The 18,667-nt window shown below is 53.9% G+C and overlaps 1 protein-coding gene across 4 annotated transcripts in view; it reads left to right on the plus strand.

Annotated features, from left to right (window-relative positions):
• The window catches only part of GLT1D1 (glycosyltransferase 1 domain containing 1), a 76,590-nt gene extending 62,680 nt beyond the window's left edge, over positions 1–13,910 (plus strand). For 3 of the 4 annotated variants that reach the window (XM_045779177.2, XM_045779202.2, XM_087857435.1), the window contains 2 exons: positions 7,764–7,862; positions 13,328–13,910. In XM_045779177.2, the coding sequence (XP_045635133.2) occupies positions 7,764–7,862; positions 13,328–13,489 (261 nt within the window). In that variant the 3' untranslated portion in view covers positions 13,490–13,910. The remainder of the gene's footprint in view (positions 1–7,763; positions 7,863–13,327) is intronic. The other variant, XM_045779192.2, reaches the window with a different exon arrangement.
• The last annotated feature ends 4,757 nt before the right edge of the window (positions 13,911–18,667 follow it).

Here is an 18,667-nt window from a genome sequence, read left to right on the forward strand (position 1 = left end):
TGGAACTTAGGAAATCCATAAATGAATGTAATAAGCTGTCAGCAAGAAACAAAGGGGGGAGTGCGAAGTGACAGGGTGGGAGGCGAGGCCATGGTCAGCCGTCGGGGAGGGAGTGGTGGTCAGTGGTGAGTGTAGGGGCCGAGCTGTGTCCCTGCGAAAGCCGAGTGTGCGGGTCCTAACCCCCAGGATCTCTTCGGACACGGGGTCTCTACAGAGGCAGTCGTATTAAAAGGAGTCATGAGGGTGGACCCTGAGCCTCTGTGTGGGGTGTCCTGGTAAGAAGAGGGGATTTGGACAGACGCTCGTAGACACAGGGAGAAGATGGCATCTCCGAGCCAAGGAGGGAGCCCTGGACCAGATCCTTTCCCAGTCCCTCAGAAACAACGGCCCCCAAACCTTGCTCTCGGGACTCCCCGGGGGCCTCCAGAGCCATGCCGGCGCCTTCCGTGGTTTAAGCTGTCCCGTCTGCGGGGTGGTTCCCCAAGCACAGTCCTGCAGCGGGAGCGTGGGCCTTGAACTCAGCCCTGAACGAGGAGAAAAGCCGCCCCCATCAGGATCTGTGCGAAGAGAATCTGCTGGAAGGAGCAGCAGGAGTACAAGTGGCGTGACCAGAACCACATGCATTCCCGGTCCAAGCCTGGTGCTCTGCCTGACTGTAAGCCGTCTTCCTTCCAGGAGCACCGGCGTGGCTTCCGCAGAAAACATCACCAACCCGCCACAGCGACCATCCTGCAGGAGACGCTCGCCGCACCGAGAACACGCGTCGCATGACCTCGCCTATCCCCAACAAAGGCCATCTCTAAGAAGTGCTATTTCCATACAGCCAAGACAAGGCATTAAAGAAAGAAAAAGCCACCAAATTTATCACCAGACCGAAAACAAAGACATTTCAAGATAAAGAAAAACTCATTAATTTACGTCTGTGACATCACCACACTTACATGTAACATCTTACTTGATTTAGTTCCGTAGCAATAAAAGTTAGCCGTGAAGTATTCACTTACTGGGCAACTAAATTTATTGAAAAACAATCTGTAGGCAGGCCTTTTAAAAATCGTTATTTGGGGCTTTAGTCCCTGAATGTAGGACACTGAATAAATTCAGAGGTTTTTTGCACTGTTTTTCAAAATGCTTTGTTAATACGACAATTAACTATTGAGAGCTAATTCACCTAATGAGCATACATTCATTCACTCATTTAAAGCATTAGTTCATTCAAAGTGTGCAATTCTGGAGTTCTTAGCATATTCCCAAGTTGTCAGCCCTCAGCATTACCAATTGTAGGAAATTTTCTTCGCCCCAGAAGGAAATCCTGAACACAGCTTCGGCCACTCACTGTTTCTCCCCAGCGTGACCCCCACGCCAAGCCCAGCCTGAGGCAACCAGCCGTCTCCTCTCTGTCGCTCCAGCTCGGCTTCCTGCAGACATTTCAGAGGAAGGGAGTCCGATGACGTGGGGGCTTGGGGACCTGCTTCTGTTACCAACGTAACGTTGTCATGCTGCAGGGCGTGTCGGGACCTCAATCCTTTGTGTGTGCGAGACCTGCCACCGTGCATACACACGGCACTTAGGTATCTGCTCGCCAGTGTGTGGACATCTGGGCTGGCTCCGCGTCTTGGCTATGATGAATAGTGCTGCCGTGAACACATGTGTGCGAGTGTCTGCTTGACCGCGTGGTCCCGTTGCTCTTGGGTCTGTATCCAGGAGTGCGCTTGCTGGGTCCCGCGGGAACTCCATGTTTAACCCTCCGAGGAGGAGCCACACTGCCTTCCGAAGTGACCGCACCCCCTCAGAGCCCACACCAGGGCGCAGGGAGGCTGCAGTGCCTCCATGCCCTCATCAACTGTTCTTTTTGGTGACAGCCATCCTACGGTGTGTGACGTCACAGCACACCGTGCATTCCACTTACAAGTCTCTAAAGACGAATGATGTTGAGCACCTTTTCAGGTGTTTATTGCCCTATTTATAGCTGCTCTGAAGAAATATCTTTTCAAGTTGTTTGCCCATTTTTAAATTGGGTTGTCTTTCTCATTACTGAGCAGTAAGAGTTCTTTATAATATTATAGATACAAGTCCCTGACCAGATAGATGCTTTACATACTTTCTTCCACTCTCTGGGTTCCATCTTCCCACTTTCTTAATTTCCATTGAAGTTCCAAAGTTTAAAATTTTCATTAAGGTCAGTGTATCTATTTTTGTTGTTGTTGCTATTGCTTGTGTGTTTGGGATCATAGCTAAGAAAGCTCGCCCATCCCAAGTTCTCAAAGAGATACTCTTCTATTTTCTTCTAGGGGTTTTATGGATTTAGCTCTTAACACTGGGCTGATGATTCATTTTGAGTTAATTTGTGTGTATGGTCTAAGAAAAGGGTTCGGGGCGCCTGGGTGGCTTAGTCGTTAAGAGTCTGCCTTCGGCTCAGGGTGTGATCCCGGCGTTCTCCCCACATCAGGCTCCTCCGCTGGGAGCCTGCTTCTTCCTCTCCCACTCCCCCTGCTTGTGTTCCCTCTCTCACTGGCTGTCTCTATCTCTGTCAAATAAATAAATAAAATCTTTTAAAAAAAAAGGAAAAAGAAAAGCGTTCAAATTTACCATTTTACTTGTGGATGCTGCATTTTCATTCCAAACTTTGATATAATTTAAATTTACTTTCTTTCCAGCTTCCTAGTTTTTAAGGGCACCTGTTTTTTTATCTGGGATTTTGGGAATGCAGTCTTGAGCTCCGGGACAAGTAGTTTTCCTCTGTGAATCTTACTGATTCGGGTAGAGACCATCGGCAATCTCAATCTTATTTGCGATGATGTCTATGCCCAGAAATGAGTCTAAGTTCTTCAACTATCAGCTAATCCTCCCCATCACCCTTAATGAAGGCGGTTTTATCATTATCCTTATTTTACATCAGAGGAAATAGGCAAACAGGCGACAGACCGTGACATTGGCTCGAGATCATACAACTAGTGCAGTAGACCCTTGACCAATGTGCGGGTTAGGGGCACCGACTCCCATGCCGTTGAAAATCCACATGTAACTTTTGACTCCCTGAAAACATAACTAGTAATAGCCTACTGTTGTCCGGAAGTCAATAACATAAACAGTCAACGAACACGTTTTGTATGTTGTAGGTATCATATTCTGTATTCTTACCGTAAAGTAAGCTAGAGAAATGAAAACGTTACTGAGAAAATCGTAAGAAACAGAAAATACATTTACAGTCCTATAGTGTATTTATCAAAAAAGAAAATCCATGTGTAAGTGGACTCCCCAAGTTCAAACCCCTGTTGTTCAAGGGTCAGCTGTACATAAAAGAACCAGGATTCGGACCCAGGCAGAAAAGCCTCAGAGCTTGCACTTTAGGGAAATTATTACCGTTTTGATTTTTAAAAGTTTAAAACACAGAGAACTGAAAGAATAATAGTACAACGAGTAGCTGTAGACCCTTGACCTGTGCTCACCTCTGTGCTCCAGCTCCCCCCCTCCTCTCCCTCACTCACTCACTCACACACACACACACACACGCACACACACCCCTCTGTGCTCCAGCACCCCCCTGCCTCTCCCCCACCCCTCACACACATGCATTCATATGATATCTCAAATTTAATTCCTGTTACCCAGGGTCTTCCCCCTCCTCTGTTCCATATTTATATCCCCTTCTCCCACCACCATACCCTTTTCCCAAAAATGTGGTCAGAGAACATACTTTTATGATTTCAGTCTTTTTGAATTTACTGAGTCTTATTTATTTGGATTCAGCATATGATACGTCCGAGAGAGGGAACCATGTGTACTTGGGAAGAATGTGTCTCCTGTAGGCACTGGAGGGTGTCCTGTAAATGTCAGGTTAAGTGGGTTAGTGCTGTTCAGGACTTCTGTCACCCTGATGGTTGTCTGTCCAGTTGTTCTGTCAGTTATTGAGAGTGGAGTATCGAGGTGTCTAATTATTATGATTAAACTGCTTATTTCTCCTTTTGGTTCTGCCAGTTCTTGCTTCAGGTGTTATGGGGCTCTGCCCTTATGTTGTGCACACGTAGGATTTTTGTCTTCCTGATGTATGGATCCTTTTCTCATTAGGAGATGCCCCTCTTTGTCTCCAGGAACAGTTCTTGTCCTCAAGCCTATTTTGTCTGGTGTTAATGCCGCCAGGGCAGCTCTGTGGTTACTGTTCACAGGTACGTTTTCTCATGGTCTTACTTTCTAACTTTTGTGTCTTTGAATCCAAAGCGTATCTCTTGTAGGCAGTGAATACAGCTGAGTCTTGCTGTTTGTACCCAGTCGGACAATTTCTGCCTTTTGAGTGTTGTGTTTAGTCCGTTCACGTTTAATGTAGTGACTGCAATGGTTGGTTTCCATGATTTTGTTATGTGCTGCTGGATTCTGTTTGCTACTATTTTCTTTAGGATTTTTATGGAGAGATTTAGACATGAGGTTGGCCCGTGGCTTCCTTCCATGCCATCTGTCTCATGCTTTGGTATTACTGTTGATGGTTCATAACAATTATTTGGAATGTTACTTTCCTTTTCTGTGGTCCGGCAGAGTTCCTGCAGCACTAGGGTGATGCGGTCCGATGATTTTGCAGAATTCCCTTGTGACACTGTCTGAGATGATCTTTCATTGTGGACGGTTTCCTTGATAACTTCTCTGTTTCTCTTCTAGAAATTGATCTGTTTCGGCTTTTCTACTTCTATCAGGCTTAACTGGGTAAGAAGCATTCTTCCTGGTAGCTACCCATTTCAGCTAGGTTTATCAAATTTATTTGCAAAGATTTCTATAAATATTCTCCTATGGCTTTAAAATTGTTCTGAGTCTCAGTGATCTGTTCCCCCTCAGTCTGTCTTGTGTTGTTTTCTCCTTTCTTCTGGTGATCAGGGTTGCTGGTGACTTCTTTATTTCACTGATTTTTTTTTTCAAAGAATCTCCATTTGGATATCCTAGTTGCTTTGTTTTTGCTTTCTACTTCATTAATTGCTGCTTTTATTTTGCTTTCCTTCTGCTTCCTTTGGTTTGATTTGTTGTTTCCTTTTTATGGCCTTTGCATCAAGCAAGGCTCCCCTACTGCGCAATACCATCTCATTATCCCCCCTCAACCAGCTGGTCCCATCACGTAAGCCTCCTGTGTCCTGCCATTTGCAGGTTGGTAACAAACATTCGTCTAACGAGTGGACAATGAAAGGACAATTCTCAGGGGTGCGTAGCTTTCCATGTAGGGTGGGTGCTTGGTGAGCACTGGTTGAGATGATACACAAATGAGTCTACACAACAGGACGGCTGAGAACAAGATCTTCCTTGCCTGAGACAGGAATTTAAACTCTGTTATCCCTCGGGTTCGGCCGGTCCTGTGATTCTCTGGTCATCGGTTTCATAAATCTGCACGTGTCTGTCTCTACGTCTACACCTGTAGACAGCTCCTCCCGATCTCTGTGCCTGCCACAAGTCTTCACAAATATTCTGGCGCTTCTCCCGGATCAGGGGACAGAGGCACCCATGTGTAGGAACATGCTGTGGGGCCGCCTGGAGCAGGAGCTCCCTGACGTGTCGATCACCCTCTTTCTGAGCTCTGCCCTGACATGAGGCCGTGGGGGAGATAGGACGGCCTCCAAGCTCTCGTCCGTGCAGAGGATGTGGCAGTTAGTTGACAAATGTCTAGAAATGAAATCACAGTGTGTTGCGCTAGTTTAATGAGCAGCAACACTGTGCGACAGGTGGAGAGACAAGCCATATGACTCACAGCATCACTCACCATAATTACGTTACGACCTCGTAACTGATGTCATTGCCGTGCTAGGCAGCTTATGCCACAAACCACATAATGGTATTTGTGCAAAATGACATCTGGATTTTTCATGTGCTACAGAGAGGAGACTTTAGTCCCTCATTCCCAAAAGATGCAACCGAGACCCAGGGAGACATCCAGGGACACGTCAGTGCGCTTGCCACCTCGGTGGTTCCTGGGCTGCCCAGCAGAATTGTGGGAGGAATTTCACAAACGCCTGATTGTGGGCCAGAGCAGGGTGGGGGCCCAGTCAGGGTCCCTCATCACTCCAAGCGATAGTGCTACACTCCCAGGGTGATTCCGGCGTGGGCCCGGAGCAAAGACAGTAAGACCAAGATCTTTATACAAGACGAAGACCCCTTGATCTCTGGCCTTGTGCTGTCTTCCAGGACGCCGGACTGCACCTGCAGTGTGTCAGAACCCGGGGCCCACCCAGGAGTCCAGACGCCTTTGTGACCCTAGTGCTGGGATGTGGCCATTTCAGGTCACTTTTTCCCTGTGCCGTGAGGTGCCTCCTTCCCGAGTGTGATGACCACCGAAGCTCCTAGTCTTGATCCTACAAAATGACAATGGAAAGTCTGACTTGGAGGCCTTCCATGTTCTTGAAACACCAACAGGAGAGCCTGACAGAGAGACCCCCATCATGGCTGCGCTGGAGAAGCAGCTGGGCGTCTGGCGAGCAGGACGGTGGGGGCTCTGATCCATGCGTCAAGCCAGCTCTCCCAGTTTCCCCGACAGTGGGAACAGAAGAGCCTCAGAGGCGTGCTGGCAGGAAGGATGTTGTCAGCTCCGCATTCTCTAGGGCCTGGAGCTTAAACTCAAAGTAGACTGGGAGGATATAGGGGATGAAGAACCAGAAAACCAGGCGCGCCCGCCGAGACAACAGCTGGCGGTTATGATGGCCACGGCGGACGACACGGACGCAGAATTCATTCAGCACGGATGATTCCAGGGCGCTGGCTCGCGGTATTCACTGAGCGTCTGCTGTGCATCACACCTGCTCTGGGCGCTTGGGTGTGGCCGGCGCACCTGCCAGAGGAAGGCCTCTGTGTCCCAGAGCTGCGGCTGCGGGTGCGTAACCTGACACTTCCGAAATTCCAGGGTCACCCCTTCGTGACCCAGTGTTTATTACTTGAAAGGAGAACCACAGGCAGAATCAGAGCGCCTCCTACCCCTGCTGGAGAGGAAAAGCCAGATGAGCGGCTTGCTGTGGACGCCAGCCCATCCTGCCCTGGACACCGAGTTGCAAAGGAATGTCCCTCTCATGTGCTGAAGGCACCTGCCCTACGAAGGGTGAGTGGTCCCAGGTCCAAGGAACCCCAGCAGGCTCAACATAGGAGGCCGAAATAGAGCCTTCCAGGTCGGGCTTCCCAAAACCATAGGAGGAGAACCAGAGAGACGCTGCCTTGACGGGGAGGGGAGGCCGACTGCCTGCTGTGCTCTCGGGCATCTTTCGAGGTCTCGGTGCCAGTTTGTGCTGGGCTGTGGATGCCACGTGCTGGTCCCAGACCTCGGGGAACGGAAAGCCTGCTTAGTGAATAATCGGGATGATACATCACGCTCTTTGTCACTCTTGTCTGCATGCCAGAGAGACATGCCCAGTCCTCCTGCACTGTTCCCGCAGCTTGTGCTGGGAGAAAATGACTTACTGGGGGACTAATGAGGATAATTAGGGATGTGTTCTCCAAACTGTCACTGCACAAGTGTCAAGCGAACATTTGGAGAGAGGGGGTTTCTTCGTGACATTGCGGTGATCATATCAGACAAAGTCTTGCGGGATAGAGCATTCCAGAATCTGTAACAGTAAGTAATTTCAATGCAGTACGTACTTGGAACGTGGAATGTTTCGATCGGGATATCGCTTTGGCGCACTGTATTTCTCGTGAGGTGCCGGAGGTCCGGCGGACATAGACGTTCCTCTGCCCCACGCGGGCTCCTCCCATCAGAGACACTCTTAATCACCACTGCCCACCTGTCCTCTCTCTCCTGTCCTCAGGCGATGGATCTGGAAGTCCCGGTGCTGGCCAGGAACATCCCCGGGAACGCGGCAGTGGTGAAGCATGAGGTCACAGGGCTGCTGTTTTCAGACCCGCAGGTAAGGAAGGCTTTGTCTGGAACAGTTTTCATCGGTATTTCCCTCGGACAGTTTGTGGTTCCCATCTTTTCGCCGGTGCCCAGTGCTCCCTCTCCGTGGAGGGAGCCCTGCGTGCAGCGAGTGTCTGCTGTGACCACGGGGGCAGCCACGTGACTCAGGAGAACCTAGCGCAGGGACCCAAACGCAAGACCTGCTCCTGTTCCTGATTCTGCCTCTGACAAGCGCTGCAGCCCTGAGCACGTCAGGTCACCTCTGAGATGCTTGGGTTTCTGATCTCCAGGCGAGTGCTCCTCAGATACGAGCTTAGATTTCTAGAACACCTACTGGTTTTCAGAAGATTGTTGCGTATCTAATCACTAATGCCTCAAAACAGCGTACAGAGTAAGCCGGGGGCTTGGGCATATATCCGCGTATATTTGAAAATAACGTATGGGATGATGCAGCGGAGGGTGGCACGGCTGGAGCACGCGTGTGCGGGGACCTCCAGGAAGTGTGTGACGGGGTCTGGAGCGCGCCCGCGTATGCTGCCTGCAGCTGACCCCGGGGACCGTGCAGGGCGTGTGGCCTGGCCTGAGTCTCCAAGCTGTTTTCTCCTGGACAAAGCTCGTTCTTCCTGCTTCCTCCTGGGGCGGGGGGGAGTGACGGGGGCGGACAGAGGGACACGCAGGGCTGCGTGTGTTCACGGCACGTGGCCGGGGCTCTGGACCTGTTATGACCACGGAAGAGGCATGGCCACAGCCAGCGCTACCATCAGCAGCAGGAAATAATCTTAGGTCTCAGTTTTGTCCTTTGAGTCTTTAAAAATTAGGTGCTGCCCACCAGCATCTTTATTAGAGCACATATTATATTCAGGAGTATAGGGATTTATACTTAAATTACAGTCAAGTCAAATAATTGAAAATTCAGTTTTTTAGATTTCCTGTGGCGGATGCTTAATCTGAGACAACTTTCCCTTTCCCTTGCTACAAACACGCTCCCCTCTTGTCCCTGCGGCCCGGGGCGCCGGCTCGCCGGGGAGGCAGAGCGCAGCCGCAAAAGGGGGCCCAGGGCTCCCGTGGGACCGTCTGGCCAAAGGCACCCCGGCCGCTAACGCCGTCCCTTTCGGCGGCCTCGCCTACGAGCCAAGCAGTATCAGGACAGGGACAGCTGACAGGAGTTACTTGTCGCGCCTCCCAACAAAGGGCTTGTTGCTTTTTATCACATTCTGGAACCCTGGGAATCCACGCCAGCCACACTCTTAGGTCAGTGTTGCCTGCACGCTGGCAAAGACAGTTTATTTTCATCTCCCCGAACAATGTCTGCCCACGTCAGAGCTCGATTCCAGAGCGCTCTCTGTCAGGGAGCCTGAACGCGAGGACAGAGCACGTCGGCTGTCTCGCTTCACAGAGCTTCCGGCAAGGGTTCCTTCTGACACCTGCCAACCAGTGTCCCCAACTCCTCCCCCGCAGGTCGCGTCACCCCTGCTCCCAGACATGGCGCGGCGCTCAAAGTCAAGTCAAGGACTTATTTTGATTCTAAAACAACGTTGGTGTCACAAAGGATGTTTTTTAAGAAAAAGAACACTTTAGATACCACGGCGGGGGGGGCTGCCTTTTTTAACGCACTTTGAGAAGTGCGCTAGACGTGGCAGTCACACGTGGCTTTGTCTTGTCTTCCTCGCGGTCGAGACCAGACTCAACCAAGCGCAGGGTGGGAGCTTGCCTCAGGAACAAAACGCATTTTAAATACGCCAGCAGCGTGGTTCGAGTCATCGCACTGAGGGGCTCGGGTGGCTTGAACCGCTGGGGGGGCTGCCGGAGTGTGAAAGCCTTATTCAGATCTGCATTCAGATGCGGGTCAGCGCTAAGGGGGGACTTGCGGGCCGGACAGAGCTGCTCAGGGCGACACATGGGCGGAAACCTGACTGCAACTCCTGTCCCAGCTGCATGGGAGGAGCTCGGCGTCCGCTCTCTGTCCCTGATCGAGCGACAGAGACACCGGATAGGAAGAGGGGAGCTCGCCGATGGCCCACATGCACCAGACCCCCTCACCTACACTTCGAAACTGCAGACAAACCTCACACAGGCTTTGCCTGAAGGACGTCAGTGGTTGTCAGAGGGAATCCCTTGATTTTGTGACCCTTTGTATAAAACTAAACCGACGACAGGAACAGAAACCTGACCTTTCCCCCGAGAGCGCAGGCCATACTCTGTGGCGGTCCCTGCTGGGCCCTCGCTCCCTGTCCCCTTCCTCGCGCCTGCGGCCCCCCGCGACCCCGTCTTCACACCCCGTGACAGCCTGTGCGCCGCGTGGGGTTACGGGCCGGCGGGGTGGGTCCAGGATAGGGCCGCACAGCCTCATCTGCCCTCAGCGCCACGGGCGCGGGCCCCGGCCGGACATTGTAGGATCGACCCCCGGCACGCTCTCAGGTTCTGCCCCGGGAGGACGAGGCCGGCCTGGGAGGGCGAAGTGCCCCACAGGGACCGGCCCTGGCGGCGACAGAGCCCGCGCACGGAAGCTGGGAAGCTGGGGCACGATGGTGAGCTGCGTGGGGGAGCAGGGGGGACACACGCGGCGCGTGCTGCACCGGGTCTGCGGAAAACCGTAAGGGGCACAGGCTGCGGAGCGCGGCGGGCACGGTGCTGACGCGGCCCCCACGGTCTCTGTCTCCTGGCGCTATGCTGTGATTGTTTACATCATCCACACGTTTTTTCTAGAAAAATCGAAAACATAAAAATTACATGAAAAAGTATCATAACTGACCATTTAGAGACAACCTATTTCTGCAGGACAATGCAGGTGGGACCCGTTCCCTTTCCCATTTTGACGGGCCTCTATGGCCGCGGTTTCAGGGCGTCTCGTGAGCTGTTTTGTGTCCACTGTGCTCAGCCGAGGCCACGGGTGGTGAATCCATCCTCGCTCTTGTTCTCACGGATGGAGAGACCGTGCGCTTTTCCCTCTGGGGCACCGCACGCCAGACGAAGAGGGTTCTCCTCGGAGCAGAGCGATTGCTGCAGCAGGGGGGCACACGGACCCCGATGGCTGGGCAACTTGCCATTTAGGGGCTCCTGCTTGTCGGGGCCATTCCCGGAGCTGGGGGTCCAGGAGAGCCGTGGCCTTGAGCACGGCTGGTGGCTGAGGTCTGAGGGAAGGAGAGCTGTGCCCGCTACTGACGGGGCAGTGTGTGGACATTGGTGCGGACCAGGACGGTGGCCACCAGCCCAGTTGTGACCGTCCCCCTCCACTGAGGGTCTGTGGGCCGAGGCGGCCACGCGCAGCCTCAGCAGCATGGCGAGGGGCAGGAGCTTTGTAGGGGCTGGAGGTGGCCTCCACCCGGACCCCCAGCTCTGCCTCCCAAAGCCCGCTCCCCTGGGTGACCTGTGCCAGTGAGCCTCACGTCCATCCCATGTCCCCAAGGCATGGCCAGGATGACTTCATGGCAGATTCACTGCCACATTTCTTGAGGGCTTTGCTCTTTCTGACCTTCTGAGGCCCGACCCTGCTGTGGTCACTCTTGTGCCCCTGGAACCTTCTCTGGGCTGGCTCCCTTCTCACGGCATTCTGGTCTTTGCTTGCCGAGACCGGAGGAGGGGTCACAGGCCCAGGGCCGAGCGGTCAGAGTACAATCCCGTCTTGGCTGCTTACTGCTCACTGTGTGACCCGGGCATGGTCCCTGAGCCTCTCTCTGCTCCTGTTTCTCTAAGGAAGGAGCCATGGGGACAGCACAGAGTCCCAGGCCCTGTCTGCATTTCCAAAACCCACAAAGCGCTTGAAAAGCAATTTGATTTTTTGGGAGTTTAGTGCCAAAACTCACTTGGCAGCAAAGTCGTATCTGAGCTGATGCGAAGTTATTTGTGGTTTTGTTTATCCTGCTTCGCGTGACTACGCGTACGTTTTGATTTGGAAATTGTGGTGTGTTGCGAATGGGGCGCTGCGTAGAGCCACCGCGGGCATACGGTAACGAGAGAGGGCATACACCCCATCATTAGACGCCCCAGTCCGGGATTCTGCACAGCAAGCACGTGACGGAGGCGGCGGCTGATCCGGGCCACTCCCGCCCCGCTGCCGCTCCGGGCCGGCACCAGCTGTGCTCAGCAGAGAGGAGCAGCGGGCTCGCGCCGCACCGAGGCTTCTCCTTCACTCGGTCGGAAGCGTAAGAGCATGAACGGTCCCACCACGTGGGTCAGAGCCGTGGCCTGCCCTGTCCACGTGGCCCAGAACGGGTCAGGACCTCCAGAACTGCAGGGCACGGCCCATCTTTCCTGGTCCTCCCCGGGTTCCGGGGCCTGGTCTGCGGGGTGACTGGCTGGGGATGAGCCAGGAGCTGCCCTACAGAACAGCCTGAACTTTGGGGCTGTTGAACTTCACATCCCCAGCCTGAGGCTCAGCTCTTCTCTAGTCTCTGGGAAGAAGGACGTGGGACTCCTGGACGGTGGCTGGGATGGAACGCTTCTCCGAACCACGTCTGGGGTGCGGTCTGCAAGGCTGTTTGCTTCTCATGAGAGTCCCCCTGCCCCATGGCGTGAGGGTGACAGTGTGATAACAAGGATCGCAACAGGGGTCTGGACGTCAGTTCTGTCAGACGGCCCCGCGTCTCGTCCCCCGGACTGTGGCGGTGCCTCCAGGAGAGAAGGCAGGTCCCAGGGATTTGGCGGACAGGTCTCCAGCAGCCACTGGAGATGACTCGGGGAAGGAGACCCAGAGTGGTGAACTGCTCACCGCGTGACTCTGAAAACAGAACCAAGCTCTTCTGCACGATTTTTTGTTTTGTGTATTTAACTGGAGAGACATGTAAGCCGAGTCAGGCCTCGCGCAGCGGTGGTCCTGGGTCGATCCGGCCACACGCGGGTCTCGGGGTGCCGTGGACTGAGTCCTGCAGCACTTGCTGGTGTTGAACACGGGGTGGTTTATGGACATGTACAGGGTCGAGGCCTCTCCTGCAGAGCACAGAGGACGGGTTCACGAGCCGGGGAGGCAGACCAGGCCCTGAAGCCTGGCACTTTCCCTCGCGGCACAGCGTTAATGCTCCATGCCCAGGAAAGAGGTCAGACCCAGCACAGTGGGAGCAAACAGGGCAGGGGTGGCATTGTGTGGGGCTCGGGTTCCGCAGTCAGACCCGAGGTCCCATCTCCGCTGACGCTCATAAATGAGGGGAGAAATGGTGGCACTAAGAGTCACTGCAGAGGAAAAACTGCGGCTTTGGAGAACGCAGGGGAGAGAGACGGGGAGGCATAGTTGATGGCTCCAGTCTGTTTCTGCGGACGGTCATCCTGAGACACGTGTGCAGGCGTGTGTGGGGGTTCATGTGAGTTCTCGCTCAGCCCGTGTCTGCATGAACTCTCATCCTCCCTCCGGCCATGTCTCCGGAGCAGGGGAGGCGGACGAGGGAGAGGCCAGGAGCTACCACACGCACAGGCGTTCGGATGCCTTTGCTCTCGCCTTTGCCGCTATTCACACCTGTTTCTCCTCCACCTCCTTCTCTGCAGGACTTTGTTCAGCTGGCAAAGAGGCTGGTTCGCGAGCCTGCGTTGGAGAAAGAACTCGTGGCCAACGGGAGGGAATATGTGAGAAGGTATCACTCGTGGCAGGCGGAAAGAGACACCTATCAGAACCTGGTCCGCACCCTCGAGGGAAGCACCGGGGAGTAAGGGCGCCCACCGGGTGCTGTCCCGCGCCCGCCCGTGGCCAACGCCGATGCACAGCCCAGGGTCAGTACCCACAGATGGAGTTCTGGGCCAGCGGGTCCAGCCCGGCCCAAATCAAGCCAGTTTCAACGGAATCATCAATAAACGACGTCAGTTACAAGGGAAAACCTCATCTGAAACCCGTCCGAGCTTCCAGAGAACATTCCGGATGTGTCTACCAGATCAGCTCCTGGGCACAGGGGGGCCGGGAAGGGGGAGGTGGGGAGAGAGGGGCCTTAGCTGCTCCGGGACTTCGGGGCAAGCCACCGCACCACAGACACTTCCCACCAACCTTCTGATGACCTGTAACTCATTGTCTGTCCAAAACCAGCAACTAAAGTCACACGTGTCCACAGAATAAAGCGTGTCGCCATCAGCCCACAGAGACAGCCAGTGTGTGTGCGTGTTGTGGGCGGCATCTGTGAGAAACCGCCCCCTGCCCCCCATCCCCCGTCCCGTCCCAGCCCCAAACATGCAGGTACTGATGCCCGAGCATCTCCTGAACGGGGGTTTGCCGAGGCCCAGGTCTGAATGATCCAGGAGTAAACCTCCAGCGAGAACAGAGATACCATGACCTCCGAATACGGTGGGGAGATGCACAGAACGGGGCGCTGTGTTATGCGGCCAAGAGGCGCCGCTGCCCCTGGGCTTCTGGGCCTGTGTCTCGGGCGCTTCTGCTTCTCCTCGAGCTCCGCCCTTCCCCCTTCCCCACTGTCCCGGGGGAGCCTGTTGCAGACGGTGCAGGCTCGCCTGGCAGCCAGTGCCTGGGAGCTGAACCCGCCTGCCTGTCACTGATCCGTAGCTCCTACAGTGTCGGGAGAGTTCCTCTTACGCATTTTTCTGATGAAAACACAGTGTCTTCTTCCTCCCACCCATAGTTCCTTTTTTCTTGCGTCTCCCCACGCCCCACCCTCACTTCCCCTTTCTGACCCAATGTCCTCTTGGAAAGTCAGGGAGCGCAAGTGGGGATGACACACGGAAGGCCTCCCTACCCACAATCCTGGTGCCTAGGCACGTTCCAGACCAGTCATATCAGATCTCGGGGCTGGAGGCCTCCAGGCCCGAACCTTTCTAGGGAGCCAACATGCCACCAACACCACAGCTAGGACAGCTTCTGCCTTAAAGGGTCCATCTGAAGAGGGACCAGAATTTCACAGGAAACGAACATCTGAGCAGAGGCTGGACAGTGACTTTGTACTGAAAAGTGAATCCGGAAAGAAGATTGGTTAAATTCGCCTTATGTTTGACACGATTGATTTATGCCGGCGGAACTGAAACTCTAGGTGCAGGGCCAAGAAACAGTTCCCACCAACAAGTAAATGACAAGCAAGACAATGCCCCGGACCTGGCCAGTGTGCCCCAGAGCTGCTCCTTCCTGTGGTCTGCAGCGTCTGTCCCGCGGTCCTCAGCGGCTGTCTCGCCCTCACCAGCTACCTGGTTCCAAGCCGCCAGGGACCCTGCCTGTGGCTCAGGTCGCTCCCCAGCACCTGTCCATCACTTTCAGCAGAACCCTCATTTCCCACAAGATACGCAATTTTATTTTTCTGTTGATTTCCAAAGGTGGTGGCATATAAACACTTTGGCCACGAAACAGTAAGAGGTACCAACTCTACAAAGGGAGCAAGAAGATGTCACTTAGGATTACACCTGCTTGCACCTGACCAGAAATTGAAGGTAACAGTGGCATAAGCAGGAGAGAAACGCATTTCTTCTCTCCCAAGTTCAGGGGTTAACAGCACGTGTGGTGGTCCCAGGGGCAGGGACTTGGACCCTCCATCCTCTTGTTCCTCCACCCTCAGTACACGGCCACCTCTGCCTCATGCAGCAGGGTGGCTGCCCAAGCGCTGCCATCACGCCTGATTTCCAAGCTGCAGGAAGGTGGAAGGAAGGCAGGAACAGACTTCCCTATCTCCTTTGTTTCAGGACAAATCCCACCTCCAGTCACACACTGTGTCCTGTACCGTTGCAAGGGACACGTGGAAATGCAGGCTTTACTCTGAGCAGCCATGCACCCAGTTAAAAACCAGGGTCTATGATCAAAAGAGACAAGCAGGCTACACATCAAGAGACAGTCTGCAGGTGCTGTGGCCACCGAGACAGGCTGGTTGAAGGCTCTGCAGCCCCAGGCATCCCACTTACAGCTAACTGCTTGGTACCTTTAATGCCGAGAAGTGCTTCCCACAAGGTTTCAATTTACTTTTAAGGCCACCCAGACACGGTTCACCCTCCCTCCCCAAGATGTCATTTCTGCACAAGCCCTCCGCCGGCGCGGCGTATCCATGAGCATCTCTCACCCTGCGGCATCCGGGTTACAGGCTCTGGTCAGAGAAGGCGCGGGTTTTCACCTGACTCTCCTTCACGTTCATTCGCGCTGCGGGACGCCCGACCCACCTTGGATGACACCACAAAGCGCGGAAGCGTACTGATGACATTCACGCGGTCCCGGCCACTCCGGATGTTCTCACGGCCGCCCCAGATGCTTAAGCAGGTCATTGCTGGAAGGTCTTGGGAGCTGAACTCCTGGGAGGCATCCGTGAGGCCGAGTGTGGCCAGGAACAAAGGAGGAATTTACATTCAACGGAGGATACTGTCAAGTTCCTTCTTGCCTCGTGTTTGGGCTCCACAAATAGTGTTTAAATCAAAAACCCCGCGTGGTCCGAGTTTCCAGTGGAAACTGCCGCGCGGCCTGCTTGAGCGTGAGTCCCGCGCACAGGCAGGTGTGTGCACCCCCCCCCGCCCCCGTGAGCTTAGGGAAAGCCTGCCTCTTCACGCCTGGCCATCGGATGGGCCCCATTTCACATGGAGAATCGAATCCTCAAGCAGGACGTGGGGAAAGCCTCCCCGTTTCCCCAGCGGCTGGGCGGTTTCCTTCTCTGTCCATATCACGTAGGAAGCCACGCCCCCTCCCCTCCCACAAGGAGTTCCTGGGGTAGCAGCCAGGGCCCCCCCGCCAGTGCTCACACAGAGCCCTCGGGGGTCAGAGTCAGCGAGAATACCACGGACAGAGCAGCAAAGCCCCAAGTTTCTCAGAACACAAACCATGGTCACGGGCGGGGGGGTGGGGGGTGGGACAAGCAGTGTCTAAGTAGAGAACCTCGCAGACTCTAAAGGAACTTCGGGTACAAATGAGTGCAAAGAAGGTGGGGGTGTCCTTCAGTCCAAAGGAACGACTTCATCTTGATCTGTGGCCACATCTATTTTAAAGAGATTATGTTACAATCGATTTCTTTCAGACTCGTAAGTAGGCTTTGAAGATCCAGGCTGAGAGAAACGTCTTTCCAAAAATGTATACAGTTCGGCTAAATCACAAAAGCTTTCTCTGTAGGGAGGAAAGATGAGCGTGGCACAGCCCTTCTCAGCAGAGGCCCTGGAATCCCAGGCACGTCCCAAAGCCTCGGAGTTCAGAAGGGGCATGCTCCATTGAAAACGGATTTTCTTCTTTACCATCTCATATAAAAATATGCTAAGTATTTCCCCAAACCAGAAAGGTTAGCAACCAGACGTCCGCAAGAAACTGAGAGCCAGGAGCCTAGACACTCGGCATAAGGAGCTTTCTGACTTGGTTTTTGGGGCCTGTTCCTCCATTTTAGAAACATCCAGAAAAACTGCTTACAAAGACTAAAGATCTGCTGATTTCCATCCACTAAGAAGGCTCCTTTCCCTCTGACCTTTTCTGGTCCCTCTTCCCGGATCTCTGGACGCATTTAGAGGCTCGGCAGACATGTCAACAACTGAGGTTGGACAGGCACCTGCATTTGTGTCTTACGCGGGGCCGTCACTAATAGTGAACGTTAGGTGAGCCCCCATGTCCCAGGCACAGTGCTCAGTGCTGACAACAGTGACCTTCCCCCAAGCCCCGAGCTCCTGGAGAACAACAGAGGTTCAGAAATGTCCCCAACTTTCACATTCTGGAAAGGACTTCCTGCAGAGGACCCTCTTCCCAAACACGACTGGGGCGCACCCACGGACGGTGCACCTGTCCCTCTGTCAGCCAGAGAGACGCTGTGAATCCCTGCCCAGTCTCATCGGGGCTGGCCTGACATGCCTTTCCCCACTGATCAACCCAGACCCCATGCCGGCTCGCCACACTGTGTCCAAGCTTCCCAGTCCTTCCCGGGCCTGTCTGGTCTCCTCTGAGCCAGCAGATACCCCCCTGCCATGTCCCCCATCCCATTCTTTCCAGCCTTCTGGGTCTCTCCCCATAAAGCAGAAGCCCATGTGCCAAAACCCACAGCTGCCTGCAGCTCTGATGGTCAGATTGTTCTCCCCGTTGTCAGAATCCTCAAGAATCCTTTCGGATAAAACCCCTCTGGACTAAGCAGGATTTGTTCCCGTGATCTCATTCTGTCTCTCTCCCTCCCCCTGCCTGTCTCTCCCTGTCCCTCTTTTTTTTTTTTAAAGATTTTATTTATTTATTTGACAGAGACAGCCAGCGAGAGAGGGAACACAAGCAGGGGGAGTGGGAGAGGAAGAAGCAGGCTCCCAGCGGAGGAGCCTGATGTGGGGCTCGATCCCAGAACGCTGGGATCACGCCCTGAGCCGAAGGCAGACCCTTAACGACGCACCACCCAGGCGCCCCCTCCCTGTCCCTCTGGTGCTACACGGGACCATCTCCATATCCCATCCAGCAGCATCCGCTCTACGCTAAGGGGTCGGACAGCGTTCAACCCAGGTCAGAGGGAGCTGAAGGGGGCCAGAATATGCAGCCCCAAAACATGCCCCTTTGGTGCCTGGCTTATTTTGAGCTGGAGACCACTGGGAATGAACTGATGCAGAAAGAAGGCTTCTTGGAGCTTCCCTTATCTGACTAAGAGCAGACACTTCTGAGAAATGAGGTCGGCCATAAATCCCCCTTCCTGGGGGAGTTTTACAGCCGTGGAGAAGCCGGAAAGTTGGTGCCAAGTTGGCCCGCACAAATGAACTTTACTAAATAAGCCGTATCTACTGCGAGTTCCCCTGTATGTTTCCTTCCCGAACTTTACTGGCCTAGAAGCTCAAAACCCTTTTCCTTCGTCTTGTCACTTCTCCACAAATGTATTATTGCCCTTTGTTTGAACGGGTTTTATGAGTGTCTGCAGTGGTGACCACCACTTTGGGGATGTTCATTTCATTTCTGTGAGCTCCCCCCATATGCATAAGAAA

Source organism: Ursus americanus, chromosome 30 (genome assembly GCF_024610735.1).
Source record: "Ursus americanus isolate L20-20 chromosome 30, mUrsAme1.1.p, whole genome shotgun sequence".
Taxonomy (NCBI): Eukaryota; Metazoa; Chordata; class Mammalia; order Carnivora; family Ursidae; genus Ursus; species Ursus americanus.